Source organism: Babylonia areolata, chromosome 18, assembly GCF_041734735.1.
Source record: "Babylonia areolata isolate BAREFJ2019XMU chromosome 18, ASM4173473v1, whole genome shotgun sequence".
Classification (NCBI taxonomy): domain Eukaryota; kingdom Metazoa; phylum Mollusca; class Gastropoda; order Neogastropoda; family Buccinidae; genus Babylonia; species Babylonia areolata.
The window spans coordinates 62,949,025-62,973,253 of record NC_134893.1 but is presented as its reverse complement, the minus strand read 5'-3'; the positions used below and the strand labels follow the sequence as shown (position 1 = coordinate 62,973,253).

Below are 24,229 nucleotides of genomic sequence, written 5' to 3'. Positions count from 1 at the left end.
GGAAACAAATGATGAGCGCACTATGGCAGCTGTCAGTTGGCTCTACCCAGGTAGACAGTCTGTTGTGCAAATGACCCCATGTTTGTAAAGCATTTAGAGCTTGATCTTTGACCAAGGATGGATGCTACATAAGTATCCATATCAAATCAAATCAAACAAATGCACATCTATGCACCCACATTTACATACATGCACAGAGATGCATGTTCACAAACACACGCGAGTGCACACTCATATATGAAACATCAATTACCTTCCAATAACCCACCAGTATGTACAGACACATGAACGGCTGTTACCTTCTGAAAACACACACACACATACTTGCTCTCTTACTCTCTCTCACACTCTTCACTCAACACATTAAACACCCAATAAGCACCAGATGTCACTGACCAGCTCCACTTTGCCAGAGTAGATCTCTCTCTCCAATGCTGTCCTGAGGAAATGAGGTTTGAGCTCTATCTGGAGGGCAGGGTACTTGGCAGCAATAAACTTCTTCACCCAGGCAAACATCACCCCCTTGGTCTGTCCTCATGTCAAGGAACAACAACACTCAGCCTGGACTTGCCCACCTTAATTCTCTGAACAAACACCATGTCTTCTATTTCCACACTAGGCTCTGTCAGAATCAAAACTTCTCAGTTTATTGTCTATTCACAATAAGGTGATAAAGACACACTACACATTTGTTTCTTTCAGCACACGCATACATTCATATGATGAGTGTGGAGAGTGGGTGAAGGGTCAGACATGGAGAAATGGGTATTAAGAGGAAAAAGAAGGAAGATCAGTTCAGCTGGGTGGAGGAGTCATAAGTTATATTACGAATGAAAGAAATATTAAGTACCTGTTAGTATTACAGAATGGTGTATGACTTCAGCAACTGTTAAAGATTGCTGGGAATCATACAAAACACACAGAATATCACAATATCTTATGCTTATATTTATCCCTCTAAAGAAACACTACTTGGCACATGTTATGACATAATCACTAAGTAACAATGATTCAAAGGGTCAAAGTACACACTAGTGGACCTGTCCACAAGGATCACATTCCTCCTTCCCTTCCTTCGCTGAAGAACAGTTTGTATCCACCCCAGACCCACAGTGCAGACAGTGTCCACTGTTACCAGAACACCACTTTCTGCTGACTGTCTTAACCTGGCATTGTGCACTGGGGGGAAGGGGGGTTGATAGTGACCCCTCCATCTTAACTCCCCCATCCCTTCTATCCTACCACCTACCCTTTTCCCCTCCCTCACTCTCCAACCAACCCCTCACCCTTGGTGGGTGATGTTGGAAAGAACTGTAATATGTCAAAAATCAACTGCACTTTTCACAATAGGTGTGCCGTGTACATCAACTACATGTGACATTTATCAACCCGACAGCCAGTTATATACACATAAGGAAGACAGAGACAGTCACTGTGAACCAATGCTATAAAAAGAGTGGAAGGGGAGGGCAGGGTTGGGGTGGCAGTGAGTAATAGGAAAAGACCGAGAGGGGGTGTGATACAGGGCAGTGATGGGTTATGATGGGTGACAGACAAGGACACAGGTCAGTGGGTGATGATGGGTGACAGCCAAGGATAAAGGACAGTGGGTGATGATGGTGACAGCCAAGGACACAGGGCAGTGGGTGATGATGGTGACAGACAAGGACACAGGGCAGTGGGTGATGAAGGGTGACAGACAAGGATAAAGGACAGTGGGTGATGATGGTGACAGCCAAGGACACAGGGCAGTGGGTGATGATGGTGACAGACAAGGACACAGGGCAGTGGGTGATGATAGGTGACAGACAAGGATAAAGGACAGTGGGTGATGATGGTGACAGACAAGGACACAGGGCAGTGGGTGATGAAGGGTGACAGACAAGGACACAGGGCAGTGGGTGATGAAGGGTGACAGACAAGGATAAAGGACAGTGGGTGATGATGGTGACAGCCAAGGACACAGGGCAGTGGGTGATGATGGGTGACAGACAAGGACACAGGTCAGTGGGTGATGAAGGGTGACAGACAAGGACACAGGGCAGTGGGTGATGAAGGGTGACAGACAAGGATAAAGGGCAGTGGGTGATGAAGGGTGACAGACAAGGATAAAGGGCAGTGGGTGATGATGGGTGACAGGAGCAGTGGGTGATGATGGGCGACAGACAGAGTGCAGTGGGTGATGATGGGTGACAGCCAAGGACATAGTGCAGTGGGTGATGGATGATGGGGTGACAGACCGGGATACAGGGCAGTGGGTGATGGGTGACGACAGGGAGTAACAGGCGGAAATAAAGGGTTGTAAAGAAGAAGAGGGGGTGTGAAACAAGGATACAGGGAGAGTGTTAAGAGGAAGGCAGAAAAGGGGGGGATGTGAGACAAGGATACAGGGAGTGTGTAATGAGACAGAAGGCGGGTGGGGGGAGACAAGCATACAGGGAGTGTGTAAAGAGGCAGGAAAGTGGGCCCAAGTGAGACAAGGATACAGAGAGTGTGTAAAGAGGCAGGAAAGGGTGGATGTGAAACAATGCAATAGAGTGTGTAAACAGGCAGGAAAGGTTGGATGTGAAACAAGGACACAGAGAGTGTGTAAAGAGGCAGGAAAGGGGGATGTGAGACAAGGATACAGAGAGTGTGTAGAGGCAGGAAAGGGGATCCATGTGAGAGTAGGAGTTTGTATTATACTCCATGTTTGGTGATACATATACTTACCTGGTGTCAGGTCAGGTCATTAGATCTGCTACTGGTAACCTGTAATCCAGTACAACCTGTTCAGGGTCGGGTTGCCGACGACTAAACCGGCACTTCCACCGCTCCCTTCTGGGACTGGTGAGGCGGGTGGCTAGACACCCTTATGGACATCCATAAAAGGGCGTCGGCTCAGGAGAGCCACCGACGGCCCTCTAGCTCCACCGTGCTGTGTGCATGCCACACGCAGTTGGCCCCCGGGTGTGTCTACCCATGTATGCGAAGTCTGGATCCGGCAGAATCTGCGGAAGAAACCTATCGGTTCAACGGAGAGGAAGGCGGTTACAGCAACGCACTGTGGAGTGCAGAGAGCAAGATGAGACACCGAAAGGATATCTTGGTCATCCACTGCATCCGTGCTCATCCTCCAGTCATCTCGACTTAGTCTTGCCACTGGAAATTGGTGGACCCGGACGAGAGAGAGAGGTCGACGTTGCGCAACTCCTCTTCACTTTTAACAAACTCATCGCGCAAGTCATCAGTCATCCTCTCCTGGACAGAGATAACGCGGACAGACCCCAAAGGAGAACAGCACTAGTTGCATCCGAACTCGCCAGATACAACATCGACATCGCAGCCTTGAGTGAGACTCGGCTTGCAGGCAAAGGCGAGCTCTGTGAACGGGGATCTGGTTACACCTTCTTCTGGAGTGGACGAGGAAGCGAAGAGCGACGTGAGGCTGGCGTTGGTTTTGCAGTAAAAACAGCACTTGTCAGCAAGCTAGCTGGAATCCCAAAGGGAGTCAACGATAGGCTTATGACCATGAAACTCCCACTGGCATCTGGCCAGAAGCACCTCACCATTGTCAGTGCCTACGCCCCAACCATGACCAACCCGGATGAAGTGAAGGCGAAGTTCTACGAGGATCTTCACTCTGTCATTGCTGCCATCCCTAAAGCAGACAAGCTCATCATTCTTGGGGACTTCAATGCTAGAGTTGGCTCTGACTACATCTCCTGGGATGGAGTGATTGGAAAGCACGGTGTGGGCCACTGCAACCCAAATGGATTGCTTTTGCTTCAGACCTGTGCAGAGCACGAACTGCTGATAACCAACACAGTTTTCTGCCTCCCTACCCGTAACAGGACGTCATGGATGCACCCTCGCTCAAAGCATTGGCATCTCATCGATTATGTCATCGTCAGGAAAAGGGATAGGCAAGATGTACGTGCAACAAAGACCATGTGCGGCGCCGAGTGCTGGACAGACCATCGCCTTGTAGTCTCGAAGCTGAATATTCGAATCCAACCCAAGAGACGCCCCCAAGGCCAGAAGGCTCCAAAACGGCTCAACATCGCTAAGCTGAAAAGCATCACCATCAAACAGTCCTTTGTGGAGCTGCTGGAAGATCGTCTGGAATCCGCCTCTCTGGACAACCAGAATGTGGAGTCTGACTGGAGGACCCTGCGTGAGCTGATCTATAGTACAGCTTCAGAGACCCTGGGACCCATGACCAGAAAACACAAAGACTGGTTTGATGAAAACTGTGATGAAATCAAGCAGCTTCTGGATGAGAAACGTTGTCTGCATCAAGCCCACCTGAGCAACCCAAAGTCCACATCAAAAAAGGATGCATACAATGACATCCGCAGGACTGTTCAGCAAAAGTTACGCCAGATGCAGGATAAGTGGCTGAGTGACAAAGCAGATGAGATCCAGGGATATGCTGACAGGCACGATATGAAGAGGTTCTATGATGCCTTAAAAGAAGTCTACGGCCCCACATCCTCAGGATCATCCCCCCTCCTCAGTGCAGATGGGAATACCTTGATCACCGAGAAGGAGAACATTCTCGAACGATGGGCTGAGCACTTCAACAGTGTCTTAAATCGCCCTTCCTCCATAAATGATGAAGCCATAGACCGTCTCCCACAAGTCCCCACCAACGAAGCACTGGACGATCCGCCAACACTTCTTGAGACCCAGAAAGCAATCCGTCTGCTATCCAGTGGCAAAGCACCTGGCTCAGACTCCATACCAGCAGAGGTCTACAAGGATGGAGGCACTGTGCTGACTGAGAAGCTTCATCAGCTGTACTCACTCATGTGGAAAGAAGAGACGATCCCCCAGGATTTCAAAGATGCATCTATCATTCACTTGTACAAGCGAAAGGGGAACCGGCAAGCCTGTGATAACCATCGGGGCATTTCTTTGCTCTCCATCGCAGGCAAGATACTTGCCAGGATCCTACTTAACCGCCTCACAGCACACCTTGACCAAGGTCATTTGCCTGAGAGCCAATGTGGATTCCGGAAAGAGCGCGGAACCACTGACATGGTGTTTGCTGCAAGGCAGCTGCAAGAGAAATGTCAGGAGCAAAATGCTGATCTGTTCTCCACCTATGTCGACCTCACTAAGGCCTTCGACACCGTGAGTAGAGAGGGACTGTGGAAGATCATGGCCAAGTACGGATGCCCTCGGAAATTTATTTCCTTGGTCAGCCAATTCCATGAAGGCATGCAGGCTCGAGTCCAGGACAATGATGAAACATCTGCTCCTTTGGCTGTCACAAATGGTGTCAAGCAAGGCTGCGTCCTGGCTTTAACGCTGTTCAGCCTCATGTTCTCTGCAATGCTTACTGATGCCTTCAGAGATGGCGATGTTGGAATCGGCCTAAAGTACCGAACAGATGGCAAGCTGTTTAACCTCAGAAGGCTTCAAGCAAAAACGAAGGTCATGACAGACATCATCAGAGACTTTTTGTTTGCTGATGATTGTGCCCTCAACGCTGGATCTGAACCTGACATGCAACTCAGCATCAACAAGTTTGCCACTGCCAGCAGGAACTTCGGCCTTACCATCAGCACGAGGAAAACTGAAGTTCTCCATCAGCCAGCCCCAGGGAAACCCTACGTTGAGCCCAACATCACAGTCAACGGTCAGAGACTCAGTGCGGTGGAGCGGTTCACATATCTTGGCAGCACACTGTCACGAAATGTGACAATCGACGATGAAGTGAACGTCAGGATTGCAAGAGCAAGCGCAGCTTTTGGTAGACTCAATGCAAATGTCTGGAACAGAAGAGGCATTAGTCTTGAGACCAAGCTAAAGGTCTACAGAGCAGTAGTTCTCCCCACACTACTGTATGCCTGCGAAACTTGGACAGTGTACCAACGACATGCCAAGAAGCTGAACCACTTCCACACAACATGCCTCAGGAAGCTACTGAATATCAAGTGGCAAGACAAGACCCCTGACACAGAGGTGCTCGCAAAAGCCACCCTTCCCAGCATCTTCACCATCCTGATGCAGTCCCAGCTTCGCTGGGCTGGACACGTGGCGCGCATGCCAGACCATCGGCTGCCCAAAAGGCTCTTCTATGGTGAGCTGCAACAAGGGAAGAGATCACACGGAGGTCAGAAGAAGCGCTTCAGAGATACTCTGAAAGTCTCTCTGAAAGCGTTTGATATCAACCCTGACTCCTGGGAGGAATCTGCAGTGGACCGTGACAAATGGCGCGCTGCTGTGCACAAAGGCGCCAGGTTGTGCGAGGCCAACAGGACTGCTGCAGCTGTTGAGAAGAGGCAGGCCAGAAAGTCACGGGTAAACAAGCTCCCTGACAATGATATGCCTGTCTTTGTCTGCCCCAACTGTCAGCGAACATTTCGTGCGCAGATTGGACTATTCAGCCATCTGCGCACTCACAGATAGATTCATGAGCATCCTTCCCCCCACCCCACCACCACCCTCCCCCCATCGCCCATCCCCCATCTGGATGACAACGATGGTCATCATCGATCTCGATGGACACACCACCACCACCACCACCACTTACCATGTCAAACTGATGCAAACTAGGCCTATCGGTTTGTTCTGCTTCGCCAAATTTTGCGCGGCTAACAGTGAAAAGACGAGCCGTCTTGCCCGTTGCACTCTTAGCCAATCAAACGCCTCTAAAAGCTATAAGCGCTGAATCATTTCCTTTGGCCAAGGCCCTCCACGCCATCTTGTCAGGTTTATGCTCTGTCTCGTCTTACGCTTTTTTTGGCTATTAAGCGTATTCATTTGACCTTATTTTGCTGCATGCGGCTTGTGTTTATTGTATTCTTACATTCCGTGTGCTCGATTCGACTTGGCCCCCTCGAATCGTTCGTATTTCTCTACCTCTAAGTCGACCCTGTCTTTCCTTTCTCTGTGGGGGATTGGATTTTCGCTGGGTGCCTAAGCGCGGGTACCATGCCTCGTATGCCATCCCACGACGGCAGGAATCATGATGCTGGGATTGAGACCCGGCAAGAGACTCTCCCAGGCCTGGAGCTCATGATTCCTCCTGATAGGGACCGCGGCGATGTGTCTTTAGACGCTGATTGCGGAGGCGACACTCATACCAGTAAAACGGTCATGAAGGGGACTGGGGGGAAAGGGGTAGGAGCGTTGCCTCCCGAGGTGTCCCAGCGCGAGGCAGGGAGAGGGGAGAGTGGCAAGTCCTCACCTGGCGGTGGGGACTCGCAGCTAGGCGCGAACTCCCAAGCGGAGGCCGCGCCCGGCCTTTACCCGGGTCCCCACTCGGAGACGGCCCTCAGGGGCCCCATTGTGGTTCCCCCTCCTCTGCCGACCCCCCTCCACTACCTCCTTCTGTGGGGGAGAAAATTCTGGTTCCGGGGGTGGACCTCTACTTAGCCCACGCCGGGCCAAGCCACCCCAGTCTCCCCACGGGAGGGGATTCAGGGCGCTCTGCAGGTCTTCCCGCTATCCAGCCGGTCTCCCCTGCTGGGGGAGGCCTGCGCGTGTCAGGTGGTTCTGGGCAGTCAGCCCGCTCGTCTTCAGGCGGGACTGACACCCAAGTCAGACCTGACCTCCCTCCGACTTGGCCAGGTTTTTCCCTTAAAGGAGGTCAAGGCACCAGTGACCCTTGGGGTTGAGGTCACAGGATGGCTGGTGCCCACGGGTGGTTACCCCCATTCTACCCGTACTGGGGTGCACCTATGGTGCACACTGGGTTGCCAGGAGGACCAGGGGCCAACCCCTTGTCCGCTCCCCACCAGACCCAACTCAGTACCCAGCCCTCGGTTCTACAGGGAGATGAGTGGGTGTTTGTCCCCTTACAGCACTCGTGGGTCCCTCTTGCATCCAGGGACACCCTCTCTGAGAAGGTGTGGCACCCACCATCCCAAGCATGGTTGGACCTACGGTCCACACGCACCCCACCCGTTTCAGGCGTCAAGGACACAACAGCTGCGGCCATGGTCCCTGCTCGGGATCGTCCCAGCTCATCCCGCTGGGCTGACCACAGCTCACAGGATGCCCCAGCGGGTACATCCACTTGGGATGGCACCCAGCAGGGGATGGACTGTGAACAAGAGTGGGAGCCCCGGTCTTCGGATGAGGATGAACAAACGGATGAGCACTCTTCGCCACCATCCCAGGGTGACAGATTGAGCCCACGCCTCCCTAGGGACCAGCCTGAATCAAACTCGGACTTAACCGAGCTCGAACTGACCCTCCCCAATAGGGTCACGCATGCCGAATCAGTCCCTCAGACTACTTTGTTACTCTTGACCCTCCTTAGGCCATGTGACTCTAACTCCAGAACCACCAGACAGCTCCGAGTGCCAGAAATGGTGCAGGAATGGCTTAATAAGCCAGCCCGCACTGTCAGGGGTGCTGCTTCCATCCCTCCTCCAGGCAGGGAGTCCCTCTCTGCCCTGGGCGCTTTTCCCCCGGGCAAGTTCCTTAAAAATTTCTCCAAGGGCGAGGTGTGGTCCTTGTACACACAGGATCATCATGCCTACAGGGAAGTGGAACCCTCAGCGCAGGACAGGATGTTGGTCTCACAGTGCAACACCTTCCCCACTTCAGCTACTCTATCTTTTAAAATGTAAGCAGAGTGGGACAGATCGGCCCGCCGCTGCCTCCTCGAGGTTTCCACAGCTTATACCTTCTTCAACGCGTTCCTCTACAGGGCCAATGAGCTGTGGGAACAGCTTCTGGTTAATCAGGACACGGGGTCTCCTTCATCTGTCCCACCGGGCCTCTTCACCGACCAGAGGTTAAACACTGTTGGCAATAGGGTAGTATCCGGTCTCACGGCAGCTGCAGACACTGCTACCAGCCTTCACTTCAATACTGTGCTAGCTCGGCGTGATGCCGTTCTCTGCCACTCTAACATTCCAGTAGAGGAGAGGGCTGCCCTGCGGTCCATCCCAGCGCAGCAGCACTCCCTCTTCAGCCAGTATGCGCCCCATTTTGTCAACCACAGGGCAGAGACAAACAGGGAGGTGGCCTCATATTTAGCACACACCTCCCAGGGGTGCCATTGAAGAGACCGGCCACCAGGGCCCCTCCAAAAACCACGCCACCTAAGTCAAAGCGGCGTATGTAGAATCAGCGGCAGAGGAATAAACCACCTCATGTCCGTCCAAGCCGACGGGCCATGCCCAAAGCCAGAAGGCAGCACCCCCAATGACTAGGCCCCGATTCAGCACTGCCAGTCGTTCAGCCCCTCCAAGTAGGAAACTTGTCCCGGCATGCACGTCAGTGGCGTGCTTTGGGACTCAATGACTGGATTGTATCGGTGCTAGAGTTGGGGTACATGCTGCCTTAGGCGGAGGACCGCCCCCCTCTAAGATCCACTCCTCTTCCTTATGTGCCCAGCTCGGCGGAGCAGGAGAGCATCTTAGAGATATCGCACCTACTCCTCATAGGGGCAATATCTCAACTCTCGGACCCAGGCCCCGGTTTTTACGGGCAATTGTTCGTGATTCCAAAGGTCTCGGGAGGGTGGAGACCAGTCTTGGACTTGTCCCCCCTCAACAAATTCCTCCCCCAAACAGGCATGAGATTGGGAAATTGTGATTGAGTCTGAAAGGTGGGGGCCATAAAATCTGCACTTGCGGGCCACCAATGCTGCTGAGGTATTCCAACCCACAGAAGAGAAAAAATCAGTCCAATTCTTCCTAAACTGAAGTGTTATTGCTTCTAAAACTGTAAAGTCAGCCTTGGGGGCATGATTTTCAAAATAGTGTCGTGTGTGTGTGTGTGTGTGTGTGTGTGTGTGTGTGTGTGTGTGTGTGTGTGTGTGGTTTCAATGCAACTCTCTGTGTGTTGTGAGAAAGAGAGACAGACAGACAGACAAAGAGATTGAGAATAGGGGTCGGGGTGGACATGGGAGGAAAGAGTTCAAGTTCATGTATGTGCACTGCTTTAAATACAACTCTCTGTGTGCTAAACTCTTTGTGTGTGTGTGTGTGTGTGTGTGTGTGTGTGTGTGTGTGTGTGTGAGAGTGAGTGAGTGAGTGAGTGAGTGAGTGAGTGAGTGAGTGAGTGAGTGAGTGAGTGTGTGTGTGAGTGAGTGAGTGAGTGAGTGAGTGAGTGAGTGAGTGAGTGAGTGAGTGTGTGTGTGTGTGTGTGTGTGTGTGTGTGTGTGTGTGTGTGTGTGTTTTCAAGGAAAATGTTCTTAGCACACATGTTTGCACTGTACCAATATAACTGACCATCTGGTCTCTTCAGCTGTAGTCTCTGTGTTGGTTGAGGAAAGAAAGGGGGAAGTGGAATGACTGGAGGGAGGAGGGGGTGGGTCTGTGACTGGTTATATCACTTTCAGCAGTCAAGGATTCTCACGCCCCTCCTACACCCCCTTCCCTCAGCACTGGTGGGAGACTCAAGAGAGAGGGGAGGGGTACCTCAGCAAATCATTAAAGTGAAGTCTGCAGGAGGAGGGTGGGGGTTTGGGGAGTGACTTTTTTCTCTCTGAAATCAACTGCTCTTCCACTGAAAACAGCGGATCCGCCGAGAGTGGCCCAGCATGGACTCTGTGTGCGTGCGTGCGTGTGTGTGTGTGTGTGTGTGTGTGTCTGTGTTCAGGGGAGAAAGAAAGCGAGAGAGACAGCAAGCGAGAGTGAGTGTGCACGTGTGAATGTGTGGTTTCAATTCAACTGTGTGTAAACAAGAGAGGGAGGGAGGCAGGCAGAAAGAGAGGGGAGATGGTAGGAGGAAAGAATGCAAGCTGTATTTGTGCATGTGTATGCACTGCTTCCAAATTCAATAGATCTCTTTCTCTGCGTGTGTGTGCGTGTGTTTTCAATACAACTCTGTGTGTGTACATGCAAGAAAGAGAGAGAGAGAGACAGAAAGAGAGAGAGACAGACAGAAAGAGGGAGTGAGGGACAAAGAGACAAAGAGAGAGGGGGGAAGGTGGGAGGAAAAAGTGCAAGTTTGTATGTGTGCATATATGTGCATTGCTTTAAATACAATTCTCTGTGTGTGTGTGTGTGTGTGTGTGTGTGTGTGTTTTCAATCTCCGTGTGTGTGTGCGCTTGAAAGAGAGAGTGTGTGTGTGAGTGTGCGCGCGCATGTGCATATTATTAAGCTGTGTGATTGTGGGCGCTCATAATATTATGTGTGCACATGTGCAAGTGTGAAGGAGAGAGGGATAAAAAAAAACCCAAAAAAAACCCCAGAGTACGTGTATAAGTGAATGCTTTCATGTGGGTCTTTTTTCAGTGTGTGTGTGTGTGTGAGTGTGTGCGCGCGCGCACGCACGCACGCGCATTCACTTCACTCTGGCTTGCATTCACTTCAGCTGTGTCTGTGCGTGCTTGTGTAACTTTGGTAATCTGGCCGGCTATATCTCAAATCTAAATATACCAACTCTTGACATGAAATGAATTGTCTGTACAGAAGCCTTGGCTGTGTCAGAAAAGGCACTGACCTCAGTAAGTTGGTACAAAGTTTCTGTTTGGGTTTCAATCGCAACAATGTTATTTGTGTATACAGTGGCAAACCTTTTGCAGCTTTTGCTGAATGAACAGAGGGTCAAGCAGATTTACCCAGGGCCCTTGTGGCTTGACAGGGATGGAGATCGATAGCACTGATGTATCTGTGCGTGCATGCAAGTTTGTGTGTGTGTGTGTGTGTGTGTGCGCGCGCGCGCGCTTACATGTCTGTGCGTGTGTGTGCCATGTGTGTGTGTGTGTGATCAACTACATGTGTGTGCATGTGCGCGAGTGCATGCTTTTCACAGTAATATCAATGCGTGCCATGTAGGGATTGCCTTTTGTCATCGGCATTTTGACAACTTCAATTGACCGTTAGGAAACTTTCGGGCTTCGATTTTGGTGCTCTGACAAGTCACTGGATCGCCTCTCAAGGGGTCAACAAACGACGCTTTCGAAAGAGCATTCCGTTTTCATTTTTGACAGATCATTGGTAAATGATACAGAAAGGCCCATCGGCTCTTTCTTTCTTTCTATTTTCTTCTAGAGAACGGACGCTCCGTTTTTAATGGAAATGTGAAAACGGATTTCCGTGCTAAACAATCTGACACCAATCCCACTTGGCCTTGCCCGCAGTGTCAATTTTGTGAATGACGTCGCCTTCCCGTAAAGTTTTTTTTTTTGTTTCATTCTTCACTTCTGTTTTCACGATCTCATCTTGCCAGACCCAGTTCCACTTATTATTCACTCCTTTATCGATCTCTGCTGCAAAAATCCTCTAATCCTTTATGAGTTTTCTCATTTTGTCAATGACTGAAGACGATCGACGAAATCAGCTATCTTTGCAAGTTGTGAAGCCCAAGAGCAAGTTTTGTAATCCCGACCGAATACGGATAAGCTGAATGATGACAGAGGAGCAACGGAACACTTATTCTCAATTGGTTCGCTTATCCAAACATGGGGTATTTTAGCAAACGCTGTGGGTCTGTCTTGTCGATCGGTTGGACAATGTCGTGCAACCTTCGTGGGTCGGAAAAAAACCTCACCCCCCCATCCACCCCTCCGATTTTCTCAACAGATTTACGCGAATCTCAAAAATGGCCTCTGGAGCCAATTTTCGGTCTATGGTTGGAAAAAATCTCATGCCTGCCAAATCAAATTCAAAATGGACACACAGGCACAGATTTGGGAGACCATTCAACAGGGCGATTGGGCTACCTCTATCGATCTGAAAGATACTTATTTTCATATCCTCATCCATCCGGCATCCCATCGGTACCTGAGGTTCGTGTGGAGGGACAAGGTGTTCCAGTTCTCGGCCCTCCCATTTGGTCTGTCCCTTGCCCCTTTCCTGTTTACCAAGGTGGTGCGGGAATTGGTGTCCATCGTCCGGTCAGAATCCATTCATCTCTGTGTGTACCTGGACGAATGGCTTATCCTGGCCCAGTTGCAGGCCCTGTGCCAGAGTCATACGGCCAGACTTCTAGACCTTTGCTCCCAACTGGGCTTCCTCATGAACCAGGAGAAATGCAATCTGTCAACATGTCAGTCCTTCGACTTCTTTGGGATGAGATTCGCCACGCAGTCCATGATAGTCTCTCCGACACCAGATTGCTGGGACCGTCTGGCAGGCCTCCTCAGCCACTTCCGCCGTTCCTCCCCAGCAACAGCGCGGACACTTTCTTCCCTCATGGGCATGATGGAGTCCATGGCACCTCTCATTCCCCTGGGCAGGGTTCTCAAGCGCCCTCTTTAGAGGGCACTGAGGCTACGGTGGTCCCAGAGCACTCAGCCATGGGATACCCTGATATGTCTGGGCGAGTGGTTCCTCGAGGTGACATCAGAGTGGCTAACCACCCCTCTTCAGACACAGGGGGTGCCCATAGCCCCACCTACTCTTCAGGTGGCACTCTTCACAGACGCCTCCTCCCTGGGCTGGGGGGCCCACATGGACTCACTCCATGCAGCAGGGACTTGGTCCCCGGAGGAGCGCCTATGCCACATCAATGTTCTGGAACTGGAGGCAGTTCGCAGGGCTCTCCTGCACTTCATGGGGGAGGCCACTGGCAAGACCATCCGCTTGTTCACGGACAATACGACGGTCGCATGTTACGTGAACAAAGGGAGGGGAGCGCACTCGGCAGACCTCTCCCTGCGGACCGAGTCTCTCCTCCGTTGGTGCCACAGCAAGGGCATTGCACTTTCAGCGAGACACATAGCAGGAAAAGCCAACATCTTGGCAGATGCTCTCAGCAGGTCCAAGAGTGTCATCCACACAGAGTGGACCCTGGACAAGGACACCCTTCAGGGGGAGTGGGAATGGTAGTTTTGGCTGATGGTGGACCTCTTTGCCACAAAGTTCAACAAGAGACTTCCCACGTATGTCTCTCCGGTCGCCGACCTGAAAGCGTGGGCAGCGGATGCTCTCTCTTTAGACTGGAGCAGTCTGATTGCCTACGAATTTCCTCCCTTTCCAATTCTGTCCAAGGTGATACGGAAAGCCAGATTGGAACGCCTGCAGCTGATTTCTCATTGCGCCGAAATGGCCAGCCCAGCCCTGGTATCCAGACCTTCAGTCCCTGACACATGTTCCACCCCTGAAACACGAAACCAAACCTCATCTGCTGAGGCAGCCTCATTTGGGGATTCCTCATTCCAATCCTCAACTGCTCCACCTACACGCGTGGCTGCTATGTGGTTGGAACTGTCAGCAAGACAAGGATTCAGAGTGTGTAAAGAGGTAGGAAAGTGGGATGCGAGAAAAGGATACAGAGAGTGTGTAAAGAGGAAGGAAAGGGGATCCATGTGAGACAAGGATACAGAGTGTGTAAAGAGGTAGGAAAGGGGACCCATGTGAGACAAGGATACAGATAGTGTGTAAAGAGGCAGGAAAGGGGGATGTGAGACAAGGATACAGAGAGTGTGTAAAGGGGCATGAAAGGGGATCCATGTGAGACAAGGATACAGAGAGTGTGTAAAGAGGCAGGAAAGGGGATCCATATGAGACAAGGATACAGAGTGTGTAAAGAGGCAGGAAAGGGGGATGTGAGACAAGGATACAGAGAGTGTGTAAAGAGGCAGGAAAGGGGGGGAAGCCAGACAAGGATACAGGGTTGCCGCTGGCCTTGAGGGCCTCCTGGATGAGGTCCTTCAGCTTGTAACCCAAGGAAGGGGCCACCACTGGCTTCTTCCTTGGCTTGCTCTCTTTCAGCAGTCCACAGTAGGCTGACTCCTCCTTCAGGCCAAACTCCTTGCCAAATTTGGCATTCAACATCTGTGACAGTAGGTACTCCAAACTGACGTTGGAAGCCGGAAAATCGGCAACAGTGACTGAATTAAGTTTTTTATTCGCCAATACTTATACATACAATATGAACTAAAATGAATTAAAAAGAACTATGGGATAAAGTTGGACTTTCTGTTGTTTGATCTATGTGTTAATTTTCATTTGTTTGACCAAATTACTTCCAGTGGGATTTTGAAGTTGTGCCTGTTGGCAGACACTAGGTGGTGCCTGCAGTTGAGGAGATTCAACAGTGGTATGGTTCTAACAAATCCGAGCATAAACTGACATGAATTTTTACTCAATACCTTTGATCTGCAGCAGCCAAAGAATGAAATCAAATTGTTGACGTGACTGTTGTAGCCTTCCCGCTTCCATTATCCTGCACTCTGAAAGTATCTGTCCTCAAGAAACTGAGACTATCCTCAAGAAACTGAAGCTTATATCCTTCACCAACCTGTCCCTGCAGTGTGAAAAACAAGATTCCTGACCATGTCCTGCAGACCTGCCCCCTTCTTTCTAAAGAGACACTGTAGCCAACAGTAACCCTGATGTACACAAAGCTCAACGCCTCAAAACAGGAATTTGAGGCTAAAACTTTTTTTTTTTTTTTTTTTTTTGTGCAAGTTGAAGACACTGAAAATTAACTATCTAATTTTCAATCAGAACTTTAGGTCAATGTTAGGATTAACATTTCATATTGTTTATAGTTTTGCACAAAAAAAACTTTAGTTAATCTACAGCATTTTGCAAAGGAAAGCTTTCAAAACCTTCTTTGTTATGACTGCTCAGGGTTGAAGCATAACTTTTTTTTTTCAAACTAAAAATTGTTTCAACATTTTATTTACAGAGAAATGCACATAGATTGCAACTCAAACAACATATCTCCTTTTTTCTGATTCAAATGACACTAAAACCACTTCTGTAGCTTATATGGAAGCTGAGATATAAAATTTTAAAAACACTGTCAAATCATCTGAAATAACGTTTACACTTGTAACATGTGTAAAGGTTAGCAATTGAAATTTTTTTTTTCTGATTTCAACCAAATGAGCCAGCCATTATATGTTCATTTCTGAATCTGAAAAAAAAAAAAAAAAAAATCAGGCTTATTAGTTATGCTATTGGAAACAGTGTAAAACCAAATTTGGTAATCTTCCTACTATTAGTACAAACCAAAGTGTACTGCGCCTTCAAAATCCTTAATGCCTTTTTTATTTGGCATGAATGTTTGCCAAAAAATAAAATATTTTAAAATTCATATCTCTGGAATTGTTTAGATGATAAAGTTTATACCAATGGATTCAGGATAAAAAGATCTATACAATGATGTAAACAGTTTATGTGCTTCTGAAACTTAAAAAATCAGTTTGCAGTACCTGGTAACAGTTGTCTCTGACACTGGTACCATGTCTATTTTATCAGTGTGGTTATCAAATAGAACACAGAGTCCTTTCCGCCAAACTTATGGCTCAGCATCTGTAGCAGTGGTTAATGCTGTCTCTGTCACTTTGTGTTATCAAGTCTCTACATCTAGTGGTTTTATCAAATAGCCCTCATATCAGACACAGTGAACATTACACAGAGCACACAGTCCTTCAGGGCAAACTCCCAGCCAAAGATGGCGCTCACCATGTATAGCAGAAGGTTGTGTTGTTTGTAACTGCTATCAGGTATGTGCGTTACTGGTTTTACCACACTGAACACACACCGACACTGATCATCACTGACAAGAATCACACACTTAGATGTCAGACATAATGAACATATCACACAGAACATTTACATATCAAACAATGACAGCATTATAAATGTATATGTGCAAAGAAAACACTGCATCACTGACTCACATGTCTGAAGACATCCATCTCAACTACAAAGGTGGCATCCTGCTGACACATGTCAGTGTAGAACTGGTACAACTTCTTGATGGACAGTGTGCTCTCTGCCTTCTTCTCCAGATTCTCCTCCAACCTGAAAACACACATCACAAACATCAGAGTAAAACCAATGACACACACCACAAACATCAGAGTAAAACTGATGACACACATCACAAACATCATAGTAAAACTGACAAACACATCACAAACATCAGCGTAAAACTGACAACACACACATCAGAGTAAAACTGACTACACACATCACAAACATCAGCATAAAACTGACAACACACATCACAAACAGCAGTGTAAAACTCAAAACACACATCACAGTGTAAAACTGACAATGCACATAACAAACAGCACTATATAACACACGACAAAATGACAAATATCTCTGAAAAAACAACAACAATGCTCTCTATCTTCTACTGGATCTCCTCCAACATGACAACACATCACAAACATCAGTGTAAAGCTGACAACACACATCACAAAGAGCACTATAAAACTGGAAACTCAAAGACAAACACTACATAACTAACAACAGAATAAAAAATCATAACTTAAAAAACTGCCTCTGTCTTCTTCTCCATGTTCTTCTCCAAACTTATACAAGATGATGGCAAACATCAATGACAAACATCACTAAAAAAACAAAAACAACTGTCCTCTGCCTTCTTCTCCACTGAAAACTGATCATGAATGTCTAAGTATGGATGTCAAATGATAAAGTGAGACAATAATGCATTGATAAAATCTCTCTAAGGCTTTAACGTTGCTTTTTGTTTTGCTTTTTCACTCCTTTCAGTCCAACCTTCCCCACCATATCCGTATTTTTGGATGATATAAATTAAAAACAAAGAATGACAATTTCCACAGATAATTCACATATTACCTCAACAGTCAATGTTTACAATGTTGTTTGAAGTATTGTGTTTTTCTCTTTTCCAATACAACTGACACACCCACCGACACACACACATACACAATTATATATATATGGCAGAATAGTCTTACCAAGCATCCAGCCTCAGTTCAGCTGGCGGCAGGGTACGTTTCCTCTTTTCCACCAGCACCTCCCCATCCAACCCCTTCAGCAGGTGGGCACCAGATGGCGCTTTCCTCTTCAGTGGTGAGCTGCCCATCACTGGGGCAGGAGGCGGGGCGGCTGGCACACTCTCCTCCTCCTCATCCCCTGCACCTCGCCCATTCTGCTCACTGCGCTGCTGCTCTCGCTCCAGGTACTCAGCTGTGATCCGCTTCTTGATGGCAGGCATTGTGACACCTGATGGATACAGCACAGGTCATGTAAAGAATGTGCGCATGTGCGTGTGTGAACTAAGAAAGTCCACAATTTATTTTTTGTAAAACCCATCAAAGGAATCATGGACACTAAAAATAAACACAACAAATAGATAAATTCAGTAACTTGTGAGCACATGAAGGATCTTCCACAAGACATAATTATGGATTGCTAACATTCAAACATATATATCTTGCTAGTTCTGGTTGAAAATAGCTTAATGGCAACAGAGAGTGAGGAGTATTGTGTTGTCAATGCCATCTAGCCGATGATTTGAAGATTAGGAATTAACACTAACAGTCACAAGGAGGTGTGTGTGTGTGTGTGTGTGTGTGTGTGTGTGTGTGTGTGTGTGTGTGTGTGTGTCTGTGTGTGTGTGTATGTGCACGTGCGTGTGTGCATGCGTGTGTGAATGAGAACAACAACAACAACAACAAAACCAAAAAAAAACCACAAATGCTCAGCCTTTCTCTTTCTTTTCAATAATGCATACATGGTATGACTGAATCAAAGCCAAGTCATGATTCCTGATTACTTCCCTTGAGTACCTTTGTCCAGCATCAATCTTCCCTTGGACAACGTTAAATTTTTCAAGGGATATTGCATCATCTGATCATGACAATTCAGCACAATTCCTTTTCAGCTGATTTGTATGTATACAGCTCTGTTTTCCTACAAACTCTTGCAAGGAAGAAATCTCATGTGCCAAGTGCACTTTATACATAATAATATCTTGGTTTACCTTGGTTCAGAAAAAAAAAAGATGCTGCAACCATTTTGTAACATGGTATTTTGTATTGCAGTTATGACCTTGACCTCTAACAGTAACACTGAAATTCAAAAGCACTGAAATTCAAAGTGTTTATGTTTTGGCCATAACCAGGTACTGCATCAAAGTTGATGTTAACAGGACAAAAAACAAAACAAAAAAACTTCAGCTCTAACATATTTTCCCATCAATAATATATTTTTTATGTAAACTGTGGCTTTGAATTCTGACTCTGACTTTTATGACTCAACTAGGTTTTAATTCTCAACAAGATCAATCACTAAACCCATTATGGTTGTGTAGTGAAGTTATGAGTCAGGTCAGAGATTCTCCTCTGCTACAGGTAACCATGTCACCCAGTACTACCTACCACACGTGGGGAGTAAACCTAACAAAAAATCTGATCTGGAGAGTGATGGCCTCTGCCATATTTGATTAAGCAAGACACACTAAATTAAGAGCAAAACACCAATAATCACGCCAGCTCAGTCCTCGCCCGGACAGCATCAAGTGTCTGCAACTGGGGCAAACATAAGTGCAGGACTGGTAGAGCATCTATAAGGAAGATCCATGGAAGTGTAACACTGAAGTTGCCACCCAGAATGACCCAACATGAAAAGTACAAGAACTTAAACATGAACTCGCGCAATATACCTGACATCTGATGGACAGGAGGACATGTTCTCTACTACAGCAGGGACCTAAACAAACACATCAGTGAAGTGGGCTTCCTTGTCAACAAGAACTCTTTCCTTGGATGCTGCCTAGTACCAAGCAGGATTGTTAACATCAGACTGCGGCAGCACCCTTCAACATTAACATTATATGTAAGCTTGTGCTTTGACATCAGACTGATGAAGAACAAGTGGAGGAATTCTACACACAAGAAATCATTGACAGAATAGACCAGAAACACATACTGATCATCCAAGGAGACTAGAATGCAAAGATCTACACTTTTTCCACCCTAAAAGGCAGGAAGAAGTTCTTTGGCCCCTCCTGTAACACCACCACTGAGTGTGGATTATGACTACTGGAGTTTGCCTGCTACAACATGCTTCTGACTAACACTCACGGGGAACAAAAGGTTTCACGGTGCTGGAAGTGGCATGCACTGGGTGGATAATATGATAAATATCACAACTTGATCGACTACATCCTGGTACAACACATTTCCTGGTGAATACATTGAAAGTGATCATGACCTTGTTATCAGAAAACTCGTCAAGCTCAAGAAGATCAACAAACCCAGAAACACCAGACTGAAATTCAACCTAGACAAACTGAAGTATTCTTCCACATATGAATCATTCAAAGCAAAAATTGGGGCAACAAGTTTGCACCACTGTTAGTGATTGATGAGAATGCTAAGTGATGACCACCACTTCAACACAGTAATGACTGAAGCAGCATGTGAACTGCTTGGAAAACAGCCCTGGGTCACAGAGATCTTGGACATGAGTGATGATTAAAGAGACATGAACCGAAGAATGCCAGGTACACAAGAAAAACAGCAGCATACAAAACTGTCAGCAAAAAGATCAGACAAGGCATGAAGCAATCAAAGAATTGCATTATCAAGCCAGGAGCCAACAAACAATGACTTTCCAATACTGTGTGAAGTAATGAAGGAAGCAAAAATATCACTGAAAAATGGAAAAACTGCAGGCAAAGACAACATAGCAGCTGAGGTGAAATGATATAACATGGGGGACAGACAGTGACAGATACCCTTACCAGAATCTGCAACAAAATCTGGCAGACTGGAGAATACCCAACAACATGGACAAAGTCTCTTTTCATTCTACTCAAGAAAGGCAACTTACAACTATGCCAGAATTACACATTTACAGAACTATCAGTCTGATCATCCATGCAAGCAAACTGATGCTCAAGACTAGAGTAATCCTGGACAGACTCAGACCACAGGCAGAAGTTATTGCAGAAGACGACGCTGGGTTCCGTAGTGGGAGAAGCACTTCAGAACAGATTTTCAACCTTTCTGTTCTGTGCAAGGAACATCGCTAACACCAACAAAACATCTACCAGGACTTGACTGACTTTAAAAAAAGATATTTGACTTGATACACTGGGCAACCATAAATGATAAAGAAGTACAACATGGGCCAAAAGCTGATCAACACCATCTAACAGCTGTATGCAAAAGCCTAAGGTGCAGTCCTCAAGAACTGTTGGCGAATGGTTTCACACTTCAGTCAGTGTTCGTCAAAACTGTCTTCCATCTCCTACACTACTTTCATCTTCCTGAAATGTATAATGACGGATACCGATGGCAGACTACAAGGAAGAAATAGCGAAACAGGCGAACCACTTGGATAAAACATCAATCATTCAAGTAAGGAATGGAGATCAGCACCAAGAAGATGAACTCACGACAAACAGCAAAGACCAAATCACGACCAAGATTAATGTCAGCAGTCAACAGCTGGAAACAATGAACAGTAATACCTTAATGCCATCATCATTGAAGAAGGGTCCAAGACTGAAATACTGGCAAGAGCTGTGCAGATGGCAACAGTGATGGCAAGACTGAAGCCCATTTGTATGGAGAGAACATGAGCCTCAGATCAAATCTGAAGCACCTTCATGCATTGGTTCTATTTTCTTGTGTGCATGTGAGTCCTGGACTCTTACAGCAAAGCTTCAGAGAAGGATCCAAGTGATGGAAATGAAATGCTTTAGGTACCCATATCATCACAGGGGCCATGAGGTCTACACCAATTCAGGAGCTTGAAACCATCACAGAGCTCCAGCCCCTTGAGGACCGCAGAGACGCCAAACTCCTGACCCAGGCTGCCAAGTTCAAGAGGCTGCAAGGCCACCCATGAAGGACAGATTGTCCCAGCCGACAAAAGGACGGCTGAAGAGAGGGAGCTTCATACACCCGAGTAGGATCCTTGAACGGCAACATCAGGATATCCTTGACCATGCCCCCAAAGTGATATCCCTGCCCTCATCCAGTGCAGCATCCCTGGTGTTGGCCCCAAAGATTTCCAAAGTGGCCCTGAAAGAAAGTCCCTCACCCTTGAACACCTCCACACCCAGTTCCCAAAAGAGTTCTGGACTCGTGTCTACACTGACGACTCTGCGGCAGATGCCATTCGGAACGGAGGGGCAGGAGTCTATGTTCAGTATCCAGGAAGCAGAGAAGAAAAGATCTGTCTCGCTACCGGCCTGTACTCCACCAATTACAGAGCCGAAGCAGAAGCCTTGAAAACAGCAGCAGGCCACATCGAGGTCAGCCCCTACGCCAGCCACAACGTTGTCTTCCTGACCGATGCCCTGTTCATCTTGCAGGCCCTTTGGTCCAACAGACCCAAAACTCAACGATCTGTCCTCCTCTCTCGTCTCTCTCTGCACAAGTCACACAGTCACCCGACAATGGATTCCCTCCCACTGCAATGTGCTTGGCAACAAGACTGCTGACTCCCTGGCAAAGGAAGGCACTATGAAAGAGCAGATGGACAGGTCTACCAGCTACTCTGAATCCAGGACCATCATTAAGGCCAAGCTGCAGAACAAGTGGAAGCAGCAGCATCCATGCCACAACAGAGCAGACCTGTACTACCTGCTGACTCATTGAGAGCAGGTAGCCATTTTCAGGCTCAGGACAGGCCACAACCCCCTGAAATACCACCACCTATACACGAAACTCCATATTGGCGACACAGAGCAGTGCCCCTGCAGAACAGGCAACCAGACAACAGAACATCTGCTGCAGTCCTGCCCGCTCCACCAAGCACTCAGAGAGAAAACCTGGCCCGACCCAATCCCAGCGGCCTGGAAACTCTACGGAGGACTGGAGGACCTGTGACATACTGCTGCCTTCGTTGAGGAGACGGTGGAATCCATCTGATAAATGATGAATGAGACAACAACAGATGCTTTATGAGAATCTTTGGCATCTCCTCCAAAGACCATATAACAAATGGAGTACGAAAAGCCATTAGAGAGCATACATATAATGACCTCTAAACAAAAGTGAAAAAAAAGTTAAACAAAAAAATGAGATGGTTTGGCTCCTGACAAGACTCTCTGTGGGAACAGTGCAGAGGAAAAGGAGATGAGCCAGACAGCAAAAGAAGTGGCCATGTAATATCACTGAGATGACCAAAAGGAGTTTTGCTTAAACCCAGGTGCTATCCGGGTATCCCACAACTGCCAGAAAAAGAAAATGTTGATGAATACAGCAGCACAATGACCCCATGACCAAACCAGGCTTCAGGACCAGTGACACTGAAGTTCTGCAAAGACTTCACACACCTTGTATCTCTTCCACATGAAGTGTTTCATTTCATTTCATTCAATTTCACATGCCATAACCTTTGACCATTAAATTTCATTAGGATTATGTTGTCAACACTGTGATTAAAACTGGACACTATAATTCAACCTCTAAACGGCTTCTTGGAAGAAATTACCTTGATTTTTGACTTATCATTCTGGTTGTACGCCACAACATAAAAATTTAAGGGAATGAATGGAATTTGTAAAGGTTTCATTCATAAAAATCCACCAGACTACCAAGTTTGAATCATGATACTGAATACCACATGCTGAGCTCTACTTAGACAAACGATTATGTTTACCACACACACACAGAGGTAGGGGCGGGGGAAAGGGGGTACATACTTTATTCAGACTGGAGAATAAAAAAAATAAAAAAAAGTGAAGCAAAGTCAGACCACAGGTGGTTAGAACAGAAAGACAGGAATCAGGAAGAAGAGGACCACCAGCATAAGAGTGTAAAGAAAAAAAAAGGGTTCTGTTGGCTTGCGCGAGTCTTAATTACCATGGGAAGTCTGGGACAACCTATTTCAGTGCGGTCTTTGGAGAGCTCTGCAAAAATATCCCTGGTTAGGCCTCAACTGGCGAGCTGAGATTCAAATTAACCCAGTTTCCATACGTATCTTTTGTACTTTTAAATGCCGATAGGCGCCACCTTTCAAGACATTCTACAGGCCTCACATGAATTTGGCCAATCCTTTCAAGGCATCCGACAGTCCTCACGTAAATATGGCCAATGTTGTTCTTTTGGCACAGATACACGCAGCGGCCATTATCTGCAGCCCATCCCCCTCCCCCCTACCTCCGCGTCCCACGACCAGACATCTGCATAACAAAAACGGGATGTGCGTTTGATACTCTTTTTTAAGGGCCGGACTGATTTTAATCTTTAAAATAGACAGCTTTCTGTGCTCCATATTCAAATCCGCATGAGAGAAAACGTGCCAGAAGTACACAAATCCAAAGAGTCACTTCGACTGCGTTCCAACAACGCATGAGTCTAAGGCTTCGTTTGCAAACAAACGCGGCCTTGCGTGATGCGAGAGCATAATCAAGGTCAACAACTTAACGCGATTCGTCTGTGCGATGTGCAAAATCCTTCAAAAATCAAAATCCCATGTGCGGAATAGCATGCATGATGCAAAAAAGAAACAAACCTGAACGACAAGTCTTTGGAATTTCTGCACAATAAAAGCCGACGTGGTCGATGATAGGCCAGACTGAATAGACGACGCTTAAACCTGATGATTATGTGCGCATGCGCAATGTTATTGACGC

At 47.4% G+C, this 24,229-nt stretch overlaps 1 protein-coding gene across 1 annotated transcript in view; it reads right to left on the bottom strand.

Moving 5' to 3' along the window:
* The window catches only part of LOC143292987 (uncharacterized), a 54,820-nt gene extending 30,596 nt beyond the window's left edge, over window positions 1–24,224 (bottom strand). The window contains exons 1-5 of the mRNA XM_076603750.1: window positions 24,109–24,224; window positions 17,589–17,856; window positions 16,536–16,659; window positions 14,512–14,676; window positions 397–528 (exon numbers count right to left, since the gene is read on the bottom strand). Of these exons, the coding sequence (XP_076459865.1) occupies window positions 397–528; window positions 14,512–14,676; window positions 16,536–16,659; window positions 17,589–17,848 (681 nt within the window). The 5' untranslated portion in view covers window positions 17,849–17,856; window positions 24,109–24,224. The remainder of the gene's footprint in view (window positions 1–396; window positions 529–14,511; window positions 14,677–16,535; window positions 16,660–17,588; window positions 17,857–24,108) is intronic.
* Window positions 24,225–24,229: the final 5 nt, after the last annotated feature.